This window comes from Apteryx mantelli, chromosome 1 (genome assembly GCF_036417845.1).
Source record: "Apteryx mantelli isolate bAptMan1 chromosome 1, bAptMan1.hap1, whole genome shotgun sequence".
In the NCBI taxonomy this organism is placed as follows: Eukaryota; Metazoa; Chordata; class Aves; order Apterygiformes; family Apterygidae; genus Apteryx; species Apteryx mantelli.
This window is the reverse complement of record NC_089978.1, coordinates 144725439-144753261: the sequence shown is the minus strand read 5'-3', so window position 1 is coordinate 144753261 and position 27823 is coordinate 144725439. Positions and strand designations below refer to the sequence as shown.

General features: G+C 39.9%; 1 protein-coding gene and 2 long non-coding RNA genes across 5 annotated transcripts in view; all 3 read right to left on the bottom strand.

Annotated features, from left to right (window-relative positions):
- Positions 1 to 276: 276 nt before the first annotated feature.
- Positions 277 to 3616, bottom strand: LOC136993411 (uncharacterized). The gene is made up of 3 exons (XR_010885697.1): positions 3476 to 3616; positions 1187 to 1253; positions 277 to 361 (listed from the first exon to the last, which is right to left on the bottom strand). It is a non-coding gene; the product is annotated as an uncharacterized lncRNA (long non-coding RNA).
- Positions 3617 to 4777: 1161 nt separating this feature from the next.
- Positions 4778 to 12352, bottom strand: LOC106488957 (uncharacterized). 2 transcript variants are annotated; one of them, XR_010885696.1, is made up of 4 exons: positions 12256 to 12352; positions 11424 to 11546; positions 10503 to 10541; positions 4778 to 4993 (listed from the first exon to the last, which is right to left on the bottom strand). It is a non-coding gene; the product is annotated as an uncharacterized lncRNA (long non-coding RNA). The 2 variants fall into 2 exon arrangements; XR_010885695.1 differs by lacking the exon at positions 4778 to 4993 and adding an exon at positions 8405 to 8443.
- A 6695-nt stretch (positions 12353 to 19047) lies between these two features.
- SULT4A1 (sulfotransferase family 4A member 1) overlaps positions 19048 to 27823 on the bottom strand; it is a 30837-nt gene continuing 22061 nt past the window's right edge. Inside the window, exons 5-8 of one of the 2 annotated variants that reach the window (XR_010883187.1) lie at positions 27023 to 27117; positions 25367 to 25505; positions 22389 to 22512; positions 20657 to 20737 (exon numbers count right to left, since the gene is read on the bottom strand). Coding sequence is in view for 1 of the 2 variants with exons in the window: in XM_067289849.1 (XP_067145950.1) it covers positions 20625 to 20737; positions 25367 to 25505; positions 27023 to 27117 (347 nt within the window). In the remaining variant the exon portion in view is untranslated. Of the gene's footprint in view, positions 20738 to 22388; positions 22513 to 25366; positions 25506 to 27022; positions 27118 to 27823 lie in introns of both variants that reach the window. The other variant, XM_067289849.1, reaches the window with a different exon arrangement.

Here is a 27823-nt window from a genome sequence, read left to right as displayed (position 1 = left end):
CAATGAGGAAAGATTGTCTTGGATACAATCTGTCCTAACAGCCTTGCGATATGTTAATATTTTATTCAGACTAGAGTGAGGATACATTCAGATGTCCTTCTTAGTGTAAGGGAAGCAAATGGGTTGCAAACACTAGTGCAGCCCTGAGGTGCAATAACAGCTGCGAAATCAGAAAGACTTTATTTCACCCTCCCAAATTACAGGCCAAGCCCATGCCAAGCACAGAAGGAGGTTGGATTTTCCTTGGAATTTACATCAGGTTATGTTTAATGTATGTTTTCCTTCTATGAAGAGTCTTGGGGTAGAGGCAGCAGACTCACACAATGCTCTAGAAGAATACTTTCCTGAGGAGCTCTGTGTCCTTGAAAATAGTAACTATTATCAGGCATGATATCTGGCATCAGGTTACCTTAAAAATATCCAAATATAATACAAGATCACAATGGTGATGGACAGATTTGCATTGGCTCAGTCTATGAAGAAGGAAAAAAAAAAAAAAAAAAGGAAAAAAACCCCTCCTAGCTTTCCCATGGTCACAAAACCACTTCTTCACCAATCTTAAAAAAAAAAAAAAAGTTTTTCTGCTGTTCAAAATTGCATCAGAGATTTCAGTAGCTCGAGCAATCAGGTGGCTGAATACTTTTAAGTAAAAAGAATACAAATGCCTAAAATGCCATTCTTCTGCTATGATAAAATATTTTACACCAGTATTGCAAACAGGTAAACAATTACAGAAATTGTACTGCCATGGAGAATCTGGTTCCTTAAATAAATCAGGTCTTGTTATTTGAGCCAGAAGCACTTAGTAATTGAGAAATAAAATCACAGTGGGACTAAGGCAATCCTATGCCAGAGATCTGTTGCAAGACTGCTCAAAAGAGAAGAGTGCTTAGGTTTCTGATGCTAAAAAGGGATTCTCAGTGCAGATTAGAGCAGAAGCTTCCAAAATACTACTTAGTATTTTAGCATCATTAAAAAACAAACACACACACACACACACAAACAACAACAAAACCCAAATATACCACTCTGACCAGATCTGTATTATGGAACCACATGGCAGCATCCTTCTAAACATTTTACTAAGTTAATATCAGTACATCAGCAGCACCAAATATTTATTATTATATCTGAAGTGAATTACTATACCAGCATTTAGTTGGTATTATTACCCTGATCAACATACTTTCTCTTTGAGGAGGGATTCCAGTTGACTTAATGACATTGTTTGGCTACTTTGGCTGTTGTTCAACCTAAAAATAAATAGTACCATAAAAAAGATTAGATGTATGTATAACACAAGTGCATTATAGTATTGTTGAAGACCATTGTATTGACATCAGTGGGAGTTTTGCCTTAGCATGCAAAAAACTAAACACATATGAAAGTGGCTTGATCCTGCTTTCATTCTAGCTGTTGTTCACAGCCCTGCACTGCTCCTGGAGAAAATGTCCACAAATTGAGATCCCTTGGCAGAAGAGAGATGTGGCAGCTGCTCCTCTACCACAAGCATGATGGCTGTTAGTGCAGAACATTTGTGGTCAAGTAGCTTTTTTTGGCTGCTATAAGGGACATAAAGGGCTATTAGCAGCTGGATTTGGCCCTTGGGATGATGTAGGACATGGGAATCTTGAAGACAGAAAAGTTAGAGTGCCAGTTCTCCCTTTCCCTCTACTCTCATCAAGTGTTCCCTCAGACAGCAATGGATACCTCTCCCCCTCAGCACAAATCTGAGATCCACCCATTACGAGGAACTTTTAAAATTCTTTTTAATATAAAAATAAAAAAATAAGAAAGATACTACATTAACTTGCTTTTGCTTTTTTTCCTCTTGCCATTGACGTGCATCAAGCAAAAGAACAGGTCATTTTCATTGTCAACTATTAGCAAAGATTACATTCCCAAGTGGGTTCTCCGGATGCTGAGTCCTATTCAGTGGTTTCAGCCTCAAGTGCCTGCTCCTGGAGTTTTATTCATATCTGTATTTGTGTGATAAAGTCCTAAAAGCCAAGCCCTGCCATAATTTCAGCCTCTGAATTCAGTGGAATTGCCTGAGTTTCAAACCAGGAGAGAAAGCAAGTCTAATAAGCCCTCTCAGCAAAACGTCTTCGGAAAAACAGCACCTATACTGCCCTCTAGTGGTGAAATTATATATACACATATTCACAGCTATAACAATCCTACCCTTATTTTTGCTTCCCTACATTGCACACATTTTCAGTGAAGTTCTCTAACAAACTAGCTAGCCAAAAGACAATATCTTCTAAGCATGATCCTTACCTTCTACGTTTTAGTGAGTTTAAATGTAAATCAAGAGCAATATCTTCTATATTCTTCTTGAAAGTTAGAGAAAAATCTAACCCCAAGTATACAATAAGCTTTACCATTTTTATTATTTTCCATGTAATTAAGAAAAGATTAACCTTTTACTCCATGAAAGATCCCTCATTTGTTATTTAATTAGTTTTCACTAATTAATTAGAATTTTTTAAGCTCCTCTGTCTCAGAGAGAGTGGCTTAGGTCCCTCCCTTTTTCTGCTTTTCTTTTGCTGCTGCTCTTCTTCCTCCTGCCTCCTTTCAAAGTCCTAATCCCATTTTTGTATCCTCAGTATTACATTCTTTCATTCACTCTTTGTCTGAGAGTTTTCTTAGCTTTGCACTTGCTGGGAACAAAGCTGGACTGGAATTTACATAATATTTTCTGAGGCAATTCTTTATTGAAGCCCAGATCATACAACCACAGTACAAACTGAAGGAGAAGGAATTTCCCTGCAGATCCCCCCTGCAGAATTCCATCCTTTACATTGCACTGGGGGTGGGGAGGAAGAGTGTGGTGGTGGAAAACATTCAGTGCTCCACCGAGAAAGCTACTGTGAGCGTACAGAATTTTTTATTTTATTTATTTTTATGCAGAGTATGGCTCTACTTTCCATTTTACTTTTCAAATAGCATTCTTCATTGAAACAGAAGAATCCCAGTCCACACAAAGTTGGTGTCTCTTCAACTTTACTGCTGAAAAGTTACTTGCATTGGAAGTGAAGAGGTACACAGGTTATTTACTTCTAAAGGAATGAATCCTGTAACATTGTAACTTTCTCATTACTGAGACCTTTATCTTGGATTCTGTATTTCACTTAAAGACAGGGCAAGCTGAGTAATACCTTTTTGAATCCCTCTTAAATGCAATTGTTTATAATTTCTTTCATATATAATAACTCTTACTGATAAGTCTTCAAGGTTCATGTATTTCCATTAGCAGATCAATGGCTTAGCAGACCATTCCCTTCCCTTTGGCAATCAAATAACATTCCTATGGCAACTACACCAATTACATATTCAGAAGAAAAAAAAGCAGTTTTAGAAAAGAATTTGTTGTATCTCTATTTCACTAGAAGCTCACATGAGAAGCTAGATTCTGCCTTGAAAGCTAGGCTACAATGACTACAATTTAGGGTGCATAATATGAAACGCTTACCTTTTTAGCATGCTGGTACCTTTGGCAATTTCAGTGAACTTTGACAGGAAGTCAAGATATGGCACAGTAACTTTGCCAATATTTGGGATCTGTATTTCAGTGAACATGGATAAGACCATGGATAAGACCATGGATAAGACCATGGATAAGACCATGGATAAGACCATGGATAAGACCTGTAGTGATAACAGATGTTTTTAAATACTTCCATTTGCATTACTAATTTATTCTTTTTTTAAAAATACAAAAATAAATGCATCTTATAACCTTGCTTTTGTTCTGTGCATCATACATTATTTCTTATCAGCAACTTGTCCAGAATTAAGCAGAGCATGAATTTAATATCTGGCAAATCCCCCAATGAGAAGTTATAGCCTACAAGTCTTTCCATCTTGTAAAAGAAGGATTTGTCATTTCTCTAGCTCTGTGATCTTTTACATCTATTTGTGAAAGTATATTCATTCTCATCAGTGTCTGCAACACATTCTTCTGTTATTCAAAAAGAATATTTAATGTGTTTTAGGTGTATATGTGTCCCCATATTAATGATTTAGTATTAGCAAGGAATTTAACATCACTCTCAGCTAAAATGGAGTTAGCCTTTTACAGACCAATTAGTTTAAAATGCAACTATAGTAGCCCAGCTCACCCACATTAAACAAGAGTCAACAATCAAACTTATTAGAAAAGGATATAAACCTTAACATCTCTTACACTTTCCGAACAGAACTTTAATTACACAATAACGCTGGTGCAGACTGTGCTTCAGAATCCTCCCCTGCTTTGGATAAGTGTCAGTCACAGTATCATGTGAACACCCTGTGTTCCTTAAAGTCCACTCTGACTATAAAGTGGCAAATACCAGAAGTTAGCCAAGAAACTCCCAGTACAGGCAAAAAGCACCTGGTCTCTGATTCATAGTTTACAATCTAATCTACCCACATTGGTAACACTGCAGGTATATTAGTTTAAGCTGCAAGGTTTGTTTTGTTTTGTTTTTTAATCACCGATTCTACTAGTAAATTGCAACTCTTTCAACTAGTGAGACAAGCCACACAGACAGAATCCTCTTAAAATACCAATGGCCAAATCCAGCTCACTTTTTTTTTTTTTTTTTTTTTTTGCAACTTTTCTACTGCTTTCATTTGAACTACTCACATAAAGATGTGATTGTGTCTAGCATCTCTTTCATAACACTGGTTTGGAACTTGCTCCCATTGAAACCTGTGGAAATTTTGTTCTTGACATCAATAAGAACAGCCTCTAAATGATTATAAACAGCAATGACATAGCATACCTCTGCCAGCATAGCATCAAATTCGGCTTGTGTTAGAGGGAAAAGAAAAGTTTCAATCACTCTCCTGAATTCACCCTTTGTGACTGTCAGGGTCTGACCAACATCAAGAGTCTGAAATGCTTTTTTCAGTTCATCTTCTTTTTCAGCTGTCTTTTGAAGTAAGATCTGCCCAATGTCCTGGGAGAACAATGTGGGATCTGGGACAGAGCTCACAGATGCAGCTGTAAAATATATTAGGCAGTCATCACACACTCCTAAGCCTGGCGAAGTCACATATTTTTCTGAGATTTCAGTATAAACCAGTTTATCTCCAGAGATATACAAGCAAATCAGTTATTTTTTGTCCACTGATTTGAAAGCAATAAATGAAAACAATTGTAAGTATTTTAATAAGATACCCACATCTTTTTCTGATACTATAGCCAAAACAGGAACTTGAAATATGCAGTTACGTGTTCAAAGTTAAAAAAACAACAAATAAAGTCACAGTACATAGGCACATTCTTTGACAATAGCCCTCCCATTTCAGACTACAGATAGGATCTCTTCACCTTGTAAAAGTTAGAGACTTTATTCAGTTATTGAGCCTTGGGTAGAGATATCATCTACCAGTGGGGTCACCATTCATTGTCTGCATGTGGAGTCTACCACTCCTAAGTCTTTTAGAGCATGTCAGCCCCCTCCTCCTAAAACCATGCCTGGCAATGAAGAGAGTGAAACTACTTGACAGTGCAATGTAGCGTACAGGGATGCCTTCTATTACTTCAAACACCTCTGGCTCTCATTAGACCTGAATAAGAATTAAACAAGGACCAAAAGATTTGGCCTGATGTTTCTTTTGGATTATTAATGAGACAGGTTCAGCCACAGCTATGAGCATTTAATTACCTACCACTTGAATCAATGGGGGTTTTATACATGAATCTGAACACAGAGGCTAGTTCATATGCATTTACATTTTTTCCATACTTTAGTCTAGGATCTGCTCTCAAACAAAATGTAGTTGCCTTCAGAGGAAGCTTTGTTTACAAGAAGGAAGATGGCAAAATGTGGCTTTTTGTTATTTACAGCTTTGTTGCAGTTTTACAGGAGCCAACTTTTTTCTTGTGCTCATCCCTTTCTTACAAAGAAAACATACAATCATGGATGCCTTGTACATCTCATTTTAACTCTGAGCCATTCTGACAAAAGAATGCATTCAAATTCACAGCTGAATACAGCTTCGGTGAAATCAATAGCGCTGTCACAGCTTACTCCTAAAATGAATCTGACCCTAAATCTAAAACTACATGGCAAAAAGAGAAGAAAAAGTGACATGAACTGTGATGGAGGAAGCCTTGCATGATAATAATTTAAAATCACTTGCAAGAGAAATGTCCACTTTGGGATTAGCAGCAAATTCATACTTGATTGGAACAAACTATAAATCTTACTGCTCCAAAAAAATGAGCTTTCTGTGGTGTTTAGCCATTTCAAATGATTTCCTAAAGGATAAGATGTATATCGAGTCTAATAATGTGTAATAATTGGCAACAGTTATCTTGTAGTGATTTAAGAATATGAGTGAGACAGAGGTCCAAAGTAGGAATCTCTCTCTCACAATCCAATGGACTGCAGAGAAGGGAAGAAAGTAAAGACCCCGTTTCCCTACCAGTATGCAAGCAGGAGGAAGAGGAGTCAGGTGAGAAGGGCCACTGCTCCCTCCTCCACCCTCTCTCCATAAATAGAGCAAGATTGATTTTGTTGGTGTCCAAAGGATCCAGGGAATGCGGTGTACCTTCTCCCAAAGCACTTCACAAAACATGCCTCAGACAACCCTACATGGCACAAAGGATCCTTGGCCACGGCAACTTGCTATGCTTAAAGGCACCACTGACCCCAAAGCAAATAATAGGACAGAAAGGATTGAGGGGGCAACACCACCTGCAAGCTAGGCAGAGCTTGTCCTCTCAACAATTGAAGGATTTTGATTTAAAGTCCCAAGGCTATGAAAACTTAGATCTCAGTACAAACCCACACTTGATTTAATTGAATTCTGCCTGCTGCCACACAACGATACTCTGCTTTGTTTAGACTGAGGTCGTGGGGCAAATGTGATTCCTTGAGAGGAGAGACGTAAGGCACTTAAGTCTTCCGCATTTGCCACTCTGGCCATGGTCTCCCCTGGATTTAAAACAGAATTATGAGAGTATATTAAAATATAGGACACAAAAAGAAGCAGTGTGGCTGGCAACAGCAACAAGAGAGAAAAACTGATTTCTTGACATGAAGCCTAATTTGCTGATAAAAATTTTGTCTGTGACAGTATCCAGCACAGCCACAGAAACGTTGGACTCCTTTCATCTGGTCACTGCTAGTCAGCTAGAACTATCTGCTATGTTGGTGCTTTCAAATACACAGTTTAGAGTAAGAGACATTAATAGACTAACTCATTTACCAAATAACAGAGAATTATCTGTCAAAGGGTTTTTGGCTATTATCTTGAAGGTTATGGACATTAAAAAAATGCAACATTTTAGTTTAAAAAACCTGCTATTTTAACTAAACAGTTAAGTTGCTTAGATGTTTATTACAGACTTTTGCAGGAGAAAAATGCCTGTACCAGACAGCAGCTCATTACACTAATTACTCTGTTTCATGAAGAGCTATTAGTAATTTTCCTCACCAGGAAATCTGAGGCAAACTACACAGTAAGTATAAACAGAAAAGCTAGCAGGGAAAATAATTGGACAGAGACAGTATTGCATGGCATACACAATGGTTTCCTAAGTACGGCTCAGTGGTGACCCACTAAGCAACATTAAGTGGTCTGCATCTGCTCCGTGCACCCACACAACTTGAATAGCACTTAGGATTACAAACACCATTATAAGAACTCTTGCTAGAAATTCTGAGAATTGACACTGCTCTGTGACTCAAAAGTTTGGGAGCTGCTGCTCTATGGCTTATTCAGATATGCTGAGGCATTTGTCTTTGCCCCTTTGGAACATGTCTTAAGTGCTAACAGAATAAGAGGATCTAGGTGATGGTGCTATCACCCAGTCTCTTACACACTATTTTATGGTCATTAGTCATACAAATACTTTCAAATAGTTTCAGTCTTATGCACTGCATCACAGGGTAATTCTATTGATACTTACGTAGTTAACCCAATCTGACACTTCAGAGGAAATATTTTAAAAGTCTGAGCCCCTGTTTTCCTTTTTATAAATGTAATTTGAAACCAGAAATTTGGCTCCTCCTCAGAATGAATGACAGAGAGTAGAATATTTCTGTCGCTCTCTGATATGTGCCAATCAATTGCATCTAGCTCCTGCCATTCAGTTACCACAGTACAAAAGGCAAACGTTAGTGGAGGAAACTCTGTGATTTCTAGAGCATTTTGAAAATCCAGCATGTTATATACAAATAACAAAAGCCATGTAGGAGGTTTAGTAAATTCCGTGTAAGGAGATTGAAAAGTAAAAATAAAGCAGAGCCAACACAACTAAGTAAAAATGGTGGGACAAGAGCAAGACTTTATTAGCCCTCTATTAAAAATGCAGCACTGTACAGCATTTCACAGAGATAGAAGAGCCTTCCCTCCCCTACCCCAAGCCCCAAAACAAACAATACATCACACCTCAAAAGCCTGAAGTTTCCATTGCTTAGCCCAGTGCTTTGGACTACTCCTAGGAAGAAAAACAAACAAACCCTTTCTGATAACTTGAGTAGTCTTATTTTCATGTTATCAAACAAATTCAGTAGATCTGAGCAGACCACACCCACTACTTAACAAGCAGCAAATTAAGCTGTACTGGGTACTGTCCCTGGGCACTGCAACTTCATTCTCTGCACAGTCAAATTGTTAGAACAGTCTCTGGTTAGGTTTTGACCCAAACCATAGCTTGGGTCAAGCAGCTTCTTAGGCACATTTCAGGAGTTAACTTGGCCAGAAACCATTCCCAATGGGCAATGTGCATGCAGCCAGCCTTTTAAGAGGGTTTTATAAAAGAATGAGAAAATTTATCAGTCTGGACACGGACTATTCCATGCCAGTTCTTCTCAGTGCCAAGAAACAGTCACAAGCACACTTAATTTACTAGCATAGCCCATCTACAGCAGTAACCCCTGGCAGAAGCCCTAACTCTGTAGCCATCCATTTAAAGAAATTAACCTCCAAGCATTCTTTCTCCACCATTCAGGTGGAAAACAACTATTTCCTGTTCATCTGATACATGACTAAGCGTCATCATTACTACAATCACTTGGCTGATACACTTGTAATAGCACCCATGCAAGTTTGGCTGCCTGGAAACTGTAAACAAGGAGGGTCTATTTCCCAGAGGCCCAGAGAGCTCAAATTACCATGCTAAATGAAAGGGTTCTGGCTGCCAAGATCTAACCTATCAAATCTGAGCAGACAGTAAGAGTATTTGAAACAAACAAATGCAAGCCTGCTCTGCCATTTCCCTTCTGAGCATCACCAAGCACTAGCTCAGGTACTGGGGTTTTGACAATAAACAGATTACGCCAGCTATCTGTATCATGCCCAAGCCAGAGAAAAATTCAGACTCTTCAGCGCTACTCTGGCCTATTTACTGCTTTCCCAGACATCCTTGTGGGTTTAAATTAATTTCTTAGCAAAAGGACCACTCAAAGAGCAAAGACAGCAGCAGCTATGTGACTTGGTAATTTGGCTAGAATAATAATAATAATAATAAATGGTTAAAAAGAAGCACAGCCTGCTGTTAATGAAGTCATTAGCAAAACTTGCTTTTGACTTCACAAAATCTGGATGGAGCCCTAAACGGCTCCTGCAGAAACCAAATGCAATTGGTGTTTTTTTGGATTCCTGGACATGTTCTGGTGGAAGTATACATCCATGTCCAGTCAATGTCGGTCTTCTGACAATAGGCTTGCCCTTCTTAGTTATTTTTCATAGGTCCATGGGCTATTTCTGAAGAGTCTTACGGTCATAAGGAGTCCATGTACTGAAAGTCAATGATTACTACACAGAGCAATTTTAAAGTTTGGTTCTCTTCTCATTTAGACCACCTTTACACCAGCAAAATATCAATGCATGAATCAGGAATAATGCAGCTGCACTAAATAGCTCCTGATTTATATGTTACATGGAATTCACACTGATGCATACAGATATAAGCAGCAGATCTGATTTATGACCTCTTAAGCACACTCCTACTAGTGTTAGGGCAAGATCCTCAGCTACCATAAATCAGAATAGCTCTGCTTGCTTTCCTATCTTCAAGAGAATTACAGTATTTACAGCCACTGAGGGATTTGGCCCTTAAATTATTGAAATGAGGAAAAAATAAGTGATAAAAGCTCCCCAAGTGTCTATACATGAAGATCCTGCATCTGAGCAATGTTTGACTATAGTTATAAGATGGATGGGTCTTACAGATAGATATAAATATATTTCTGGCGTTTGGATAGAAAAGTAGAAGACAGTTTTTTACTAATAGAATAATGAGGAAACATTATTTCAGACAAACTGTTTCAGACAAACCATAGGACCATGTCCTTTTCTTTTCTTACAAGGATAAATGAAGCTCTACTTCCTTGCTTTTTTTATTTATTTCTGTAAGCTTCAGTATTTTGTATTGTGTTTGGCAAGGCAGATAACAAGTCTCACCTTCATTTTCTTTTACCTTTTTTTTTTTTTAAAAAAAGTCTGACATACTCTGTTTTATATATCTTAAAAGAAAAGGATAGCTGCAACCTTACCTTTAATTGTTTCTCTCTCCTTGAAAGAGTGCCTAGTCTCTGTAATTGTAAGAGAACAATTAAGGTTATGAGTTCTCCCATGCATATGAAGAGTGAATAGTTAATTGTTTTAGCAAATTTGTTGTTCACACCATGGGGTTACATCAAATGACTGGCAGCAGAGCCACATTAGAGTACAAGCTGCTGGGTGATCTGGAATGGGCTACCCAGAGGCTTCTACAGCAAGTCACTCTGGCATCCAAATGGTGGGTGAAGCAGAGACTTCTTGGGGAGTCACTGTTATCTCCCACCTACCAACTGTTCTTGGGGCTTCCTGTCTCTGGGGTACACGGCATCTTTTCCTGTGCTTTTTAGCCATATGACAGATTCTGGTATGCAAATTATAGGCTATCCTTTGTATAGATAGTGTCTTCGTGTTACTTTACTTTTCTATCTCCCTAATTGAAATTATAAAATCTTCAATTAATGTATTCTCAGTCTGCAGTTGCTACTCCTCCCTATTCTCTTTCCATTGAGGGGAGAAGGTTGATTCTAGAAATCTGGTCTATACAGAGCCAGGGTTTGTCCTACTTGTAGGTTGAACAAAGAAGTTTTCTCCTCATTTTGTACAGGCTCATGTGAACCAGGGAAAACAGTAGTGGCACTTGCTCTGTGGGAAGTGCAAAACAGTAGCAAACAAACATGAAAGCCTCTCTAGAAAGAATGAGCAGCTGCTCCAATACTGTATCTTCTCCCTCATGTAGGTTCAGCCTACGTGACACACTAAGGCAGAGCTTTTCAGATTCTGGCACATGTATCACTCATGCAGACAAATCACCTCCAAGTGCTCTGCCCCTTAAAAGGTCTAATGTTATCCAATTGGCTTAACCTTCTCATTTGTGCCTGCGTATATCAAAGAAGGTAGTAAAGCTGGAAACATACCTCCTACTGATCAGGCAGAGGACCTGGCACCTTCTAGTTTTGTAGTCAGTGGTGATAGCCTCCTCAGTGCAGCCGGTGATGGTTCTTGAGCAAATATGAATATTTCCACTCCAAAATTCAATTCTGATGAGCAATGCAAAAGACAGACAACCTACAGGATGCGTACTTTGTTTGGTTAAGAGAATTTTACATATTACGAGGTCAGGGACTATGTAGCTTAGTGTTCCAAAAGCAGACATTCCTGAAAAGTTAAATCCAACCTGCAACATTTTGAAAAAGGGAAGTTCAAGTCATTCAAAAGCACACAGGCCTCCCCCTATACCGCCCTGTACTTCACCAATGCGAACAGGTCATTCTTGCTCTCAGGACAGGCTCTAGGATGGGATACAATAACAGACTATTGGCCCATCTAGCTCTTGGACTGTACAACTTCTCTCTTCCAGGTACTTCAGAGGAAAATGAAAGAAGCCCTTCGGACAAATGGAACTGGGGAATAACTTCCACATAAGAAGTTTTCCTCCCAATCAGGGGGAATTAGAGATAGCCTTCCCCCTGAGAGCAGGATCATGTACTTCTTTACTCCCGTCGAATGAAACAGTGGAGGCCTCGCTGCCCTTCCCGCAGCCCTACCCTGCAGCCCCACCGCTGACAGGGATCGGGCTCGCGGTTCCTCCCCCACCCCCCCGCCGAGCAACCGCCGCCCACAGCGGCCGCGGCGGGCACCCCGAGCGGCCCCTGCGCCCGGGCCGGCCTCGCCGCTCTCCTCGACGGCCCTACACCGAGCTGAGGCGGGCGGGCGGGCTCCCTCCTTCCCTCCGCGGCCCCCCATTACCTGCCCGCCGGCGGCGGCAGCCGGGGGGGGGAGGGGGGAACAGCCGGGCCGGCAGGTGCCGGGCCCTTTTCGCGCTGCCCCGAAGCTCTCCTGTTGCCGGGACGCTGCTGCCGCAGTAACAGCGGCGCTCGCTCCTGATTGGCCACAAGCGGCCCCGCTCGCATGGCAACAGCAAGACAGGCCCGTATTGGGCCCGGCTCCCCGCCGAGCCGCGCTGTGGCTCCACCTCGCGCGGCGGGCTGTTAACGGGCCGGTAACGGGCCGCCGCGGGGCGCTGGGCGCTGGGCGCGGACGCTCCCCGCGGCTGCAACCGTCCCGCGTCGAGCCGCGCGGCGGCGCGGGAGGAGGCGGGGAACCCGCCTGCCCGCCCGGGCCGCGCTTCGCGCGTGCGCGCCTCCTCCCCCGGGCGGGCGTGGAAACTTCTGGAAAAGCCTCGAGGAGGAATGTTTCCCGCCAGTGCGGCGGTGGCGGTCATTTCAGCGCAAAGCTGGGCCCTCTAAGGTTTGGTTCAATGTAGTACATATGTGTTTATCATGGGGTGGCAACCCATGCAAAGTATCAGAAGGGTGTTTGTCGGCTTCACTCAAGCGCTTTTTGTTAATTCCAAAAGGAGTTCATCAATTTTGGCAGCCTGACATGAAAACAGAGCTCCATTTTCATGGCCCGCCTAAGCTTTGGTGTATTTTATTAAAAAAATGAATTAGATGTGTTGAAAACTACATTGTAGCCATTGTTTGTGGAAAAATACAGCCTCTTGCAGAGTCCTGACACTGTGGCCACATGTAAGCAATTAATGGATAGTGCTTTCTATTTTCAAAAGTTCATCAACAAACTTAGTATTTCAGTAGTTCCTGTTGTAGACTAAGTCCCTGCAGGGCAGTTTAAAGCTTTGATCCCACAAATATTTGTGTATCTAACTTAGGTTTCATATGTTCTTCCTTTGAATTCAATGGCAGTATTCTTGTAGATGATGTAATTTGAGCAAAAGTAGGTAAGATTGCAGGAACATAATGGTAGTTATCATTGCTATAAGAAAAATGAATAGTTTTATACAAATGCTTCATCTTAAAGGCTTCATTTAAATTGCTTCAGACTACTGAGTAAACAAAGTGACCATCCGATCTGCACTTGCAATGTTAAAAGCCTAGTGTTTACAACTCTACTTGGCCTATATCATACTTTTGTTTATATATCTTTTCTGTCACATTTAGAAGAGTGGTGAATACACAGGGCTTCTGTGAGATCTTTAGTAATAAAAACAAATTCAGAAATAAGTTTTAGTATCTAATCTTGCCTGTTTTTACGAATGAACAATGAGCATGTCCCAGAGGGTCTGACAGTTAAGAGAGACTGCCTCTTAAGTGTGAGTGGCTGACACAGGGTGGTTAAGAAATTGAACTTGAAACCCACTGTGGATCTTCCTCTGTGGGTTTAAATCCTACTAACTATGGAGTAAATGGGCTGTGAATCCCAGGAAGTGAAAGTCTCTTACAGTGTTGCCATGATTTCCTGTGCCGGTAGGGTTAGAACAGCCTTTCTTCAGGTTTTGCAGCACCAGAAACAACTAAGGTGCGAAAGTAAGTGTTACATGAATAACCTAGAAAGAGATAAAATCTGCAGTGGTGCAAGTGCAGGCTTTGAGCAGGGAATACGCATCATCATCTTTGCTACCTGTGATAAGTTTCTGAATGTTTATTAAGCACCAGCCATGTGTTTGCGTGATGTATCGGCAAAAGTATAATATTCCCTATGAAGCTTGAAATCTAAACTTTTTTCTTAGTTCTTATTTTGTTCTAATTGGTTCACTCACGCTGAGTTCTTAGTTCTCACATATTTTATGGGTGATTCTTTTCCAAAGCTGTAAGAGAGCAGATGTAAGACCTGTGAGGGCTGAAGTCTTAGCACGCTGTTATACCAGCTGTGTTACTGTTATCTCCATGTGAGGATTAAATTGTCATCTTATGTTCAGTGCTGGCAAAAGCTGAATATGTGACAGAGATGGTGACAGCGGATTTAATGTCTGGGTGGCAGTTACTTTGAATATCACTCATGTGCCACACATATCAGACAAGTCAGCCTATTAGTGGTGGTGATTGGAATCAGTCTGAGTAGTCAGCTGCCATTACACTGCTGTTCTTTCTGCATCTTGCATGCTGTCACACAGCATGTCTTACTGCAGCATTCCCGCCTACCTTTCCAAAAGTGGGTTTTAGCTAATTCACTCCATCTTTCACAGGTGAAATTCCATCCTTATGTGAAACTCGCTGTTCCTGAGGAGAGATTGTATTTGGCTGACCGCAGAGCTCTTTCAGAAGAGCTCTGACAATTATTTGGGGAGACATTAAAAGTTATCACCTCCAAGGCAGGGGCAGCACAGGAGGACATGCTTTGGCTCCTCACAACTGCAGTTCACAAATCAGCCTGTTATCTGAAACCACCATCCATTTCAGTTTAAGTTAATATGTCAGGCTATAAATTACAGCAGCTGAGGAGCCAGCACACATTTGCTTCTGCTGTCCCTCCTCCATGGTGGCCATTTCTAGCAGAGAGGCAGAGTGGACAGCTGGAGGTGGTAGCTTCTTAAAGCTACTCTAGCATGCATTGCCAGAGCTTGTCAGCTGCGCACAGTGAGAACTCCAGCAAAAGTTGTTGCATGGCTTTACAATTTCCTCATTGATGAAGTAGCACAGTCCAGAAAAATGATACTAGCGCAACTCAGTTTAATGAGGGAATGTCATTTAGGTTCCTGCATTAGCAGGGAACACAAAGGCTTCTCCCCTCTTGTCTCTGCTGTTGGTATAAACAACTTCACTGCCTCTGAAAACACTGTTTCTGGCAGGGAGTCCTACCCTGCTAAGAGACAATAGTGCCCACATGTCAGGGTCACAAAGTACAGAAAACAGCCATGTGTTTTTGTGAACTTTTTTGCATTATTTTTAAAGACCACACAGCCCAAATGTTTTCAGAAGGACTCTGGATGTTATAGGAAAAGATTCAAGCCTGAGATCTGGAAAGAGGCTTTGTTCCAGTCTGCCTGAAGAACTTGCCATTGCTCTCCCATTTTTTTGAGGGATGATTTATATGCAGATGGACTGGGACAAACAGTGAAATTAGCATTGTTGACTTCCTTGTCACCCCCTGAAGAAAAAACAGCTATTTTTACTAGAGTAGGACTCAGCACTTGAGGTCTAAACCCCATTACACTGAAAGCTGAGAGTTTTAAATGAAGGTGTTTATTTTTGCAGGCTCCCTCTTCATTGACAGAATGAAGCAGGATTATTGGTTGCAATTATTTCTGCCTGATCTGTGCCTTCTGCACTACCTCGGGTAACAGAAATAGTCATCTGCATACATTTTATGTTTCACACACTAGAGGACACCAGTCTGCAGATCCTGGGCTAAAGAAATCAGATGGATTATTTAGTGATCACACACATGGTTGAGAAGAGCACAGTGCAATTATTTATATTCATTTACATTCTTTGTCCTTTTCAGTGGTCATTTGGTTTTTGATTTGTTTTAATATTATTTGATGCTGCTGAATCTCTGTTTAGCCTTCTTCCTCTGACTGGAGAGGCAAATGCTGTTACTTAATCCTCCGTCTTAAACCTTTGCTTGTAACTACTCAGTGGAGTTATTTATAACCCAGGCAAGACTGAATGGCTTATGATAATGGTGACTCAGGCCTATAAATCTTTATAATTATAGTCAGAACTGTTGCTGCCATGTCATGTTTTTATGCTTACACACAAGAGCTGAGAATCTTTAATGATTACTCATTAGCTTTCTTGTCTTTCCTCTTTACTGCCAAACCTAAATGCAATGGACACTTAAACCTTTCACATAAGAGACAGTGTAAAAATCTCTTATCTAGATTAATTTCCACTCAGCTTCCTCATGTTAACACTTCAGAGGGCCTAGGCTGAGGCAAACAACTTACTGCTGCTGCTATTTTAAGCACCCCACTGTCTGGACATGCAAAGGTAGTTAGCCTGGAGCATGAGCCTCAGCTGGGCCACAGCAGCGCTCATCACAGCCCTGGGGCTTCCTGGGGCTGCTCCAACCCCTGGCACTACTTCTGAATGGCCTCAGGATGACTCTGATAGCCCCCAGTGATGACGGGGAATAGGACCCAGGCCTTGGACCTGTTTCTGTGCTGTAATGAGACTTCTATCTCCTTAAAATTGACAGCTTGAGAATTATCTCTGAGGCCTTTTGAGCAATGCTTAATATGCACCTGCTTAGTGATGGATTGATCCTGTGAGGTTGTATTAGTACGTGGATGGTTTGAACTAATGCGGAGGATATTCAGTGCTTTATAGGAAATGGGGTTGCCCATTGGTGGTCTGAAATACCACTGCAATGGAGCCATCCAAATCCTCCTCCTGTATCTTGCAGATTCGTATCATTAAATGGTTTCTGAGCTATGTAATTTAACTATGATGAATCTGACCAGAACTGACTTTCATTTGCTGTTCTAACTTTGTAACAGTTACCTCAGTAGAACATACCAACTTTGAATGCTGAGGTGAAAAAAATATATTGCTAATTTTCTCATATTTTTCATTTGCAGCGTATCCATTATCAATGAGGCATTCCCTTCACGGACAATTTGGGAGACTATGTCAAGGTATATGTATAGGGGTGGGTGTGTTTGTATGGAGAGAGACACAGACATACATACATACCAAGCACATTTGGGTAGGTCCTGAAGGTTCAAATTGTCAAAATATGAAGGAGCTTACCACCTACCGATTTTAATAGAAACACTGAAATGCTTTCAAGGATCAGAGGCCTAAAGGAAGAACCTCAGTGTGGCTTATCTGGGAATGGGCTTTGGCCGGGCTCTCGATTCTTGGATGAATTTTACCTAGTACCACAGAAGACAAGAGAGGCAAAGGGTAGGAAAGAATATCTCTAGCTTGAAGACATTCTTGCTGGTCCTAGAAAGCAGACGCCTAGAATGCAGCAACTATGTTGTCTAAAACAAGGAGCTCCAGCACAGCTGTAGATGCACCATACATCTGTCACAGAGGCTATTATTCTCTACAATAAGGAAAAGCTTTTTTTGCTTATACTAGCTCTTCCCCTTCCGTCTTGGTGGCTGCTGGCCTTCTGCACAGGCTAAATATGGTATCAGCACCTGGGGAGGAATAACCCCATGCACCAGTACAGGTTGGGGGTTGACCTGCTGGAAAGCAGCTCTGCGGAGAAGGACCTGGGAGTGCGGGGGGACACCAAGTTAAGCATGAGGCAGCAATGTGCCCTTGTGGCCAAGAAGGCCAATGGTCTCCTGGGGTGCATCAGGAAGAGTGTTGCCAGCAGGTGGAGGGAGGTGATTCTCCCCCTCTACTCAGCCCTGGTGAGGCCACACCTGGAGTACTGCGTCCAGTTCTGGGCTCCCCAGCACAAGAGGGATGTGGCACTACTGGAGCAAGTCCAGCGAAGGGCTACAAAGATGATTAGGGGACTGGAGCATCTCTCTTATGAGGAAAGGCTGAGAGAGCTGGGCCTGTTTAGCTTGGAGAAGAGAAGGCTGAGAGGAGATCTTATCAACGTGTACAAGTATCTGAAGGGAGGGTGTCGAGAGGATGGGACCAGACTCTTTTCAGTGGTGCTGAGCGACAGGACACGAGGCAACGGGCACAAACTGAAACACAGACACTTCCATCTGAACAGGAGGAAAAACTTTTTCACTGTGAGGGTGACAGAGCACTGGAACAGGTTGCCCAGAGACGTGGTGGAGTCTCCTTCTCTGGAGATATTCAAAACGCGCCTGGATGCAATCCTGTGCAATGTGCTCTAGGTGACCCTGCTTGAGCAGGGGGGTTGGACTAGATGATCTCCAGAGGTCCCTTCCAACCTCAGCAATTCTGTGATTCTATGTGTATACACCTGGCTGTTAAAAACATGGCTTTTCGGATCCCAATGGCTTTGGGGACAAGGGGTTTGTTTTCTTTTGCAACACAGGAGGTAAGCTGTGCCTAGTAATGGGAGTAGCGTTCACTGGTGTCTTTAGAAATACAAGAAGCCTTTTAGGCAGCTGGAAAGGATGTATTGCTCATGTCCTCAGGATTTAGCGAGACAGCAGAGTTTTGGTGATAATGAAATTTTCCTCTAACTCTAGTAGGAACTGTTGGAAGATTTTGCCTTCCTCTGTAGCAAGACACTGGAGACATCCTTTCTCTCTCCTCTTCTTGTTGCTCATTGTAGTTTGTGGGTTTTGATCTCCTATTTGCTACAGACAAGGATTCATCAGCATGAAATGGCCTAAGAGGTATAAGATAATATTCTGTAAAATCTTGAATGGATTGAATAGTGCCTGTCCATCATCTACATAAGGGAAAAAAAGGGACATCAAAATACACTGTCTGGTGGCAGGATCTAAACAAACAAAAACCCCACTTTTTATACAGTGTGTATTTAGATGAGGAACTCATTGCCATGGGATGCTGTCAATACCAGCAGGAAGAGGGGGGAGAAAAAACCCTGTGAAGGGCTATTAAACACAAAGATACAAAATCCCATAGCTACAGCTTCTGGGTGGGAGACTATACTCCGGCATTATCACTATAGGTTTGCTCTCTATTATACTCTTGCCTAGTCATTCTTTACGAGCTATTATCAGAGACAGATCACTGGGTCAGATGGATCGTTGGGTTGATCTGACAACCATCATTCTTTGGCCCTTCTGTTTTAAGTTAGGAGGTGTGTGCAGAGGAGAGGCTCAGTGGCTTGTAGGAAGCCTACGTGGTTTGTATAAGAGGTCTATGAAATGAGCAAACCACAATGCATGGAACACATCTTTTATTCAATAAGCAAGCAAGCACAGAAGTATAACGTGTAGTGCTTAATATTCATACAGTACTAAAAATATAAAAATAGAAATAAAATTTCACTGAAAGCATTTTCACTCACAAATATACAAGGAAAAGTGCTGTCAAGCCACATCATGCTACACCACTTGCCAGTTGCTGAACTGACAGTTTGTTTCCCAACATAACTAAAACACTAAATATATGCTAGTCCTTCCTCACGGCTTTTAGTGCAACAGAATAGCAGACTAGCAAAAATGGGCCTCCTGCAGCTGAGAACCTAAAAAACATAGATGTCATTAAGTAAAGGAACAATGATAAAATAATTCTGGAGAATTTTATTGTGATAGTAGCCTGTTTCAGGCTGTTTGTGCAACTGTCATAGAACATAATAAAGGTACAGAAATAAACTTGAATCTTGATAATAATCCAGACTGTTCATGGCTAATAATTCTTGAGACTGTATTCTGCATGAATATTTGTGCAATACTCCCATCTGGTGGCATATTTTTAAACTCTTCTCCTTCAGTGCTGCTGTTTTCTCTGCCTGCTTACACTGGAACATGCATCCATCTTCCACGTAGGTGTGATGGGATCCAATAGTACAAACAGTGAACCGTGCTGAGTGCCCTTAACTTTCAGGATTTTGGTAGAACTAGAGGATACCCAGCACCTTGCCTTCTCTTACTGTACCCATTGGGTGAAGTTCAGATCTACACAGGAAACTGATATGGGTCAGAGACACTGTATTTGCGAAGAGAGACATCTGCACTAGATGCCTCGCATTTAAGTTGCATTTTAAGGGCATGGACTAGCCTTGAAAGACTCCTGTTTGCTGACCTTTTGCATGGAGTTGAACTTTACCCACCACAAAAACAGCTGCATGCTGTTATCCATGAAAGCATGGGTGGGTTTTGGACTGGAGTGACAATCACAGCTATATTTCATAACAAGGCCTGACTTGCAGAGTATGGCAGTACACAGAACCCACTCTTAAGTCATACAGATAAAGGAGTGCAGAACTTAATGGGAACCCCACTTTGATCAGTTACTATTTTGGAATGGGATTTATTTGTACTTGATATACCAGCTATAAAAATAAATGTGACAATTAACCCCTGAGATCATTCTAGCATACAGTTTTGACCTGTTACTTGTTTCCCTCTGAAATAATTTTTATTTGGTTTATGGACATTTATTTAGGTTTTAGTGAAAAGCTTCTATAAAACACATAAATAATCAATGTGGGGCTGAAAAGGTGTACATTCTAGTTGCATATATGATACATACCTTATACGCATATAATACATTCCATAACAGCTGAGTATTCTAGTATTGTCTAGGAAGTTCTTGCATGTGGACAAAAGATTAAAATACTAAAAGATAAACAGCTGTGTAGGATCAAAGATAATTGCATTTGCTATGGTTTACTTAGATTGTTCTCCTTTCTTTAAATCTTGTTACACATAATAGCTACAGTAGTTTGTCCAGCAAGTAATAAATGAATGCATAAAGCACTTCTAGCTATATTTGGATTTCATATGCATGCATTTTTTATAAATAAAAATCAAATGTGAGGTCACATTTTCCCATCTTCTGTTTATAAACTAAATCAAATTTCTCGTTCATTGAAACAGTGAAGATGTCTTTCCATAGCCCAACTCGGCCTGAAACACAGAGAAGGAACACAGGTTAGACAGCTGACATGACAGGACACCAAATTTCTAGTCTAACTGCGCAGGGTACCAAGTATCATCTGTGAGATGCTAGTAAGCCTTAACTTTCATTGAAATTTAATGAGACCTGAGGCTGATTTAGTATCTTCCCCAATTCACCCTGCTACAACCCTTGTGAAGTCTTAAAATAGGTACCATACGCCTTACCATCTGCATGGGATGATTATTATATAGGAAGAATTTAGAATTTTGTGAGATTGTGCTCTATAGCCTTAATCAGCAATAATAAATACAGATTTTGTTTTGGATATTAATTTAATTGGGGATTTCTGATTTCCATGCAAATTATGGTTGTTTAATAATGCCATCAACAGGTATACATTTCAAGATTAATATACCTTCAGCATACACTGGTTGGAGACACATCCAAAAGGAATGTCAGATATTGAGTATTAAACTGATTACTGAATTTTGATTATTGATATAAAATATTGATCATTAATTTCTATTATATTATGTTTAAAGGTGAATATAAGAAGTTCAACAGATGAATTTAAGGTTCTCAAAATGGAGAAAAGCAATTTGTCAAGTATGAGTGAGTGCCTAGATTACATATACAGAAAACGTCCATGATGTACCCAGTTTGTGCCATATAAATTTTAATTTCGTGCACAAGGAATAGGAAGATTTTGGAGGCTGCACTATGGACACTGAACACGTTTTCATGTATGGAAAATTTTTATGTTCTACTGAACCCAACTAATAATATTGCCTGACAGCGCTGAAGTCACTAGTCAAATGCTGCAGCCTTCTTCACCACTGTTTCACTACAGTTTAAATTTATTTAACCTAACCAAAGTCAGCCAGGGTTACTTGCTGGTGAATCAGCCCCGTGGAGTAACCAGACTGAGAGGCCCAATTCTCTTCTCATTTATATTGAGTATAAATAAAGATAAAATCCAGGCTTGTGCAACTGGAATAAATGAAAGGAGAATTGGGACCATGCTACTACAGAGTTTAATCATAACAGCAAGAACAAAACTACATGCAGGGAGCTTAATTATGCATTTGATGCATATGAAGAATACCCATTTAATTTAATTACCATTGCTTTTGTGCAGCAAGTCTATAATTGAGTTCAAGGACAAAACTGTCTGAAATCTCCACAAATTACACATTAACACGATGAAGTAGTATGTGTGGCAAGGGTCGTTTTATGAAATCAGGACTCTCCTAGAACTCCTGAAGATATGATAGTGTCCACCATGTATTCAAGATCCAAAGATCAAAAGAACTTGACACTGACTGAAAAGGTGTGATTTAAAGTTTTTGTCAAATTTCTCCTGTATCCAACAGACCTTTAAGAAAATTCTTGCAATCATAAACATCTGATACTGATTTCAGTTTTGCTCTGGCAACTATATTAGCATAAAGTATAGCATGAAACATAAAAACCTGTATTTCCCTTGCAGTAATGATAAAACATTTTCTTCCCTTGCTTGGAAAAGATAAGCATGTTTTTTCTGAATCTCCCTAACAATACCTAAGGACAGATGACAAGTTTTATAAAGGACATAAGCAGTGGAGTATTTGTAACATTTTTTTACCATACGGATTGATAACTTGTCAAAAAGTCACCCACCTGGTTTATGATTTGAATCATGCAACTGTGTAAATTATGATGTGATATGAGTCAAATATAAGTAACATATCTAATCATTGTTCTGCTTTCACAGCAGCTCAGGATTATCTTCAGAGTAAATATGCTAAAAGAAAAAAAAATGAAGAACTAAAATAAAGCAAAATAATAAAGTAGATGCAACTAATGACAAATTAAAATATTTGAAACAAATTACAGCCATCATGTTATTGCCACAGTTCTCTGTCGCATAAATGAACAGAAGAGGAAAAAAGCATCTGTTAATGAAGCTGCATTCTGAAGTAACAAAATATTGTAAAAGCCAGAGACAGTGAACAAAAGAAATTCAAAATAAGGATTTTTTTAAAAAAAAGCATACCATGAACAAATGACAAAATGTTAAATTAACTGCGGTAGCTCCCCTCCTTCTCTATTACAAACTGGAGTCTTCTCTTTGGAAAGATTTCTAGAAGATAGTAAAAAGAGGCCCTTGATCCTTGACTGGGGGTCTGCTACAGAATGGTGCATGCAGCAAAAGTGGGCATCACCCTGTTTATCTGGATGGACATGAACTGGCCAGTAGAAACAGTAGTTCCCCCTTCTGCCCTGTGGAAGGTCCCACCAGCAGCTCTGCTCTTTTCTTGGGTTTCTCTGGTATGACAATCTCACCTTTCTTTTGCAACCGCCTTTCTGATTTTCACTGAGCAAGAAGGCAGGATGGTGGCTGTGCATAGCATGCAGCTGTGCTACTGCTCCACAGATCTCAGAATCATAAAGTTTAGGAACAAACTTTGGTTTTGGTGCAACTTCATCCAAGTGAACTGAGGAAAATGTAGCTCTGTTGTTTGTACAATCTTGCACTTATTTTAGTAAGTGCAAAATCTAGCACACTTCATCCAAGCCCTCAGGATATCTTACCAGACTCGTTATTTGGAGATCTTGTCTTAACAGCAGAGAACTGAGTTGATAATTAGAGTTAGGAACCTGCAGTAAAATCCTACTGAAAATGAGATGGTCTGTTGTCTTCACACACATTATGTTACATGTCGAATTTTACTTTGAAAAACTAGGGGGAGGGAAGGATGGGAATTTAAAGCAAGATATTTAATAGCAGAAGAACACAGCATGTTTGGCAATGAAGACTTTTCCAGAAATTATAGGAAATATATTTGGTCTTTCAATGAAACTGCAAAGTCATTGTCTTCACTGGAATTTTACCTCAAGCCAGTAAACTTGAGGCATTTATTTCAAGAACTCATCATTTACCATAGCATAAGTGAACTGGGGCAAGAAGAGGTGCCACATCACTGTTATGACAGAAAATGGCCCATAGGAGTCTGGTTTCCAGCTCTTACTCTAAGAACTAGAGTGTACAGCCCCCTCCTAGAATGTATTAAGAACATTTCCATATTAGGTTTGCACAGTCACAAGTAACAACAAGGAGGTCTGAACAATGGCTCTTTGTAAAGACTGACCTTCTGAAAAGTTTATGCCAAGGTACAAACAATACAAGTTACCCAGGTCAGTTACTCTGATGATAATCTGGGCAAAGGAAGAGAAAATTGGCATAAGGCTCTGCCAAAAAAGATGTAACAGTAGTAATGAATACCAGTGAACCTGCTTTCATGGGAAAAAGATCTTCTCAAACAAACCTGATTAAATGTTGATAAGATTACAGTCTGACTGATTAAAGGTGAATGCAAAGACACAATAGACTTTCCTAAGGCACTTGATTTTAGTGGGTTTTTTTAAATAGAATTATATAATCCCAATAAAATGGATATTAAATGAATAAACAACTGGCTAACTCAAGATTAGTAATCAAGAAGGTCTGATGATATTTGTTATTTTTATCGGGGATCTGAAAATAATTATAAAATTATAGCTGATAAAATTTGCAGATAACAAGAAGAATGGCTGAGAGGTTGTGTGGAAAAGGCTCCCACACAGAAGCCTAAGAACAAAATATTCAGACCATGCTCCCATAGTAAGGGATAATAACCTGTAAATCAGTTTCTCTGAAAAGGCTTTTGTGGTCATGATAAACACAAGCTTCATATATGATGCTGTAGCAAAAATTGCTGACATGGAAGGGCAAACAAAGCAAGGTGGGGGGGGGGAGAAAATTCCAGTTCTGAAGTCATTTTATGTCTGGATAAGGTATTTGTGAGGCTGACACGAATTCTCCATCTAGCTCTTATGCCTTCATTTTTAAAAAGAGCTGTTAAGTGCTGTAAAGCAGCCTACAGAAGATAATTTGAGGGACGCTTACTGAGTTCATTCTGTTAGGCTTATCAGAAAGAAGACTGAGAAAGGATAGGTTTTCTTGCCATTTTCAAAGGACAGATGTTTCAGCCCATCAAAAGGCCCTTTAGTTTCCTAGAGAAAGGCCTTACAAGAATAAACAGCTAGAAGCCAAACCTGGACAAATTCAAGCTAGAAATATGGTACATGGTTCAAACAACTGAAGTAGGCAATGAAAAGAAAAAGCTCATATGGAAAACTGCAGGTTCTTGTCATCTGATGCCTTCAAATTAGTATTATCTGCTATTCTAGAAAGTCTGATATAATGAAACACACAAGCTCAGCCCAGGATGAACTGTATGAATTCTGTGGGCTTTGACATGCAAAAGGTCCGAAGGAGCCAAGCGTCTTCTCAGCCTGAATAGCTGAAGTAAGCCAAATCAGTTCAATCAGTTGAAGTAAGCCAAAGACATCTCCTCTTCTTTTACAAGGCAGGTTTGGGTGGCGTTGAATTATGCACCATTGATCTTGAATATTTCCATTCTTTTCTAGTCACTTCTACTTAACTTTATCTCAAAACAAACAAGCCACTAACATTCTATTGCACTAACAGTTTCCTCCCATCATTTATACAGCAGTGTTTTGCCAACATCTTAACACATCCTGGAGGTTACTAGTCTGTCAGCTGCCTCCAGCAACTTCCACAATAAGAGTTATACTGTGGGTTTTAAACATACCCCTGCCAACGGGAAGTGCTTCTGCATTACAGCACTGATCAATGAGTTGATGGCAGTGTTCCACCATGGACTCCAACTGTGCTTTGTCGTAAGAAACTCCTAAGAACCTCACCAGTTGCTCAACCATTGTTGCTAGATCCTGTAAGAGAATGTTTAAAAATGAGTTTATTTTACAATATTTTAAATGAATTTATTTTTTAAATGACATTAATTTTAAAATGAGTTGCATTCTGCTGAAGATGAAAAATACAAATGCCTAAGTTGCAGAAACATCAGTATCTGAAATTTTTACCACCTTTCAAATTTGCTGAAAACAAACCCACACCTTCCAACTTATTCAGGGAAGGCAGACAGATGGGTGGAGAGCAAGCTTGCTTCTTCAGATATTAGAGAACGGGGAACTGCAAAGTAATTGTGATGCTTCCCATTTCAGACAACATCTCACCCTTAAGAGATCACTTTGGAATACCAGCATATTTGGGGGGGCAAATAAGAATTATTTGCATTTTGGTCTGGGTAAAATACATGACTACAAATGTTAGAACAGCTCCTCCTTCACTGTCAGCTTCTGGAAATGTGTTCATGTAGATTGAAAGGAAAAGATGAGGTGAATGGGGTCTCTGAGAATGAGCAGTCATTAATTTATGTATCCAGAACCCTGAAGAGGGTCCCTCAGAAATATATGAATAAGACTCTTCTGGGATGGCAAGAAAAAAATGTCAATGTTTAATAGGAAGAAGAAAGGTACTGTGATGCTCTCAACTTTCAGCAGCATCCTTCAGTGGACAGTTAAGAATATTTTATTATTCAGAATGACGGCTTTGAAATCATTGCTACAAAACTTTTAAAATTATTCCTGATATGTTACACCCTCTTTTAGAATCCTACTCTATCAGAAATACAATAAAAATAAATTCAAATTATAATTTGCCCGTCTTTACTGAGTTCAAATTCAAATTATAATTTACCCAGCTTATTGAGTTCTATCCTGGTTTTGCCTTTCTGCAGGTTTAGACATAGGAGCTGGGTTTTTCCTACATTTGCATTAGTTTGCCAACTGTTAGTCAAATCTGCATTTTGAATATTATCATTAATTCTCAAAAGTATATTATTGCAATGGGAAATGGAAATCTACATAGTTTACATAGTATTTTCAATAAATTTCTGATTCACAATAAAGTGGATTTATTAGCCAACATACTATAAGAATTATGTTCACCTTATGCCAAATTCTCATCCCTAATTGCTTTCAAGATTGGTTCACAGACACCCAGATAATCAGAATAAATGCCAAATATGTAAGACAAAACACTTATGAGAAATATTTTTTTTTTCATTGGTATAGCACACAGAGTAAGAGATTTCTTTTAAGTGAATGCCCAAGGCTGAGTGTAGCAAGTGCTCAGCAGTTACGCATCTCTCCCTTCTGTGCCAGTAGTTAAGTGCCTCTGGAATGCAGGCAGATTCCTGAGTACATTACTGGGTTTTCAAAAGTGCTGGAAGTCCATGGAAGCTACTGGATGCCTGTGCTTTACAAATGAGATCAAACATTGGGGAGCACAAATATGGACACAAGAACCAAATTTTTGACTTCATATATTTTAAATGCTATGATGCTGAAGTAAACAAAATATCTCTTTGCTAAATCTAACCTACCTTGTGCATATCTTCATACTTGAGGAAAAGTACATTGGCATCCATATGATGTTCCCAGAATTCTTGGACATGTTCAAACCACGAACCATATCCTACTACAGATACAGAAGATATTATGATTTACATGAGGACTATGAAAACTTGTTATTAATCCCTCTTCAGAAAGGAACAAAGGAGAAAAATAAATTAATTGAAGTGGTTTATAGTCCAAGGTGAACTGTGTTTGGTTTTCCCCATTGCCATGCATAGCAAGGAACTTTGTTGAAAAACAGTAAAGTTTCTATCAATTTGGAATATTCAGAAGAACTAAAGATATTCAACTGAAAAAAGCACCATACTTCACGGTGGACCTCTTTGGAGCTCAGTATTAATAATGCCTCACTATTGAACAGAAGTTGAGTCAACATAAAAATTGCAAAGATATCCTTGCAGAAGCCAAATCATCAGTGGCTCCAACCTGTGCGAATTCCTGCAATTAACATATACTGCAGCCTCCTTCACCTAGAAGCTAGATACAGCATTAGTGGACAGCTGGATAGAGCATCCTCTATGATGGGCAATGAGTTGCTAACAACCATTGTCCTTTCTTATTTAGACAAGTATTGAGGAAACAGACCTATAAATATGCTTTGCTGTTGTTTCTAGAAAACTAAAGATCTACTGGCAGAATATTCTATTTATCATTACATCTTTGCCCCCTCTAAAATCTAGGTCTATTCTCTTCTATTGCTATTTTCTGAACACATCCATGCAGCTAGAAACATTCCTGTAGATACGCCAGAACATGGTTTCAGTTATACT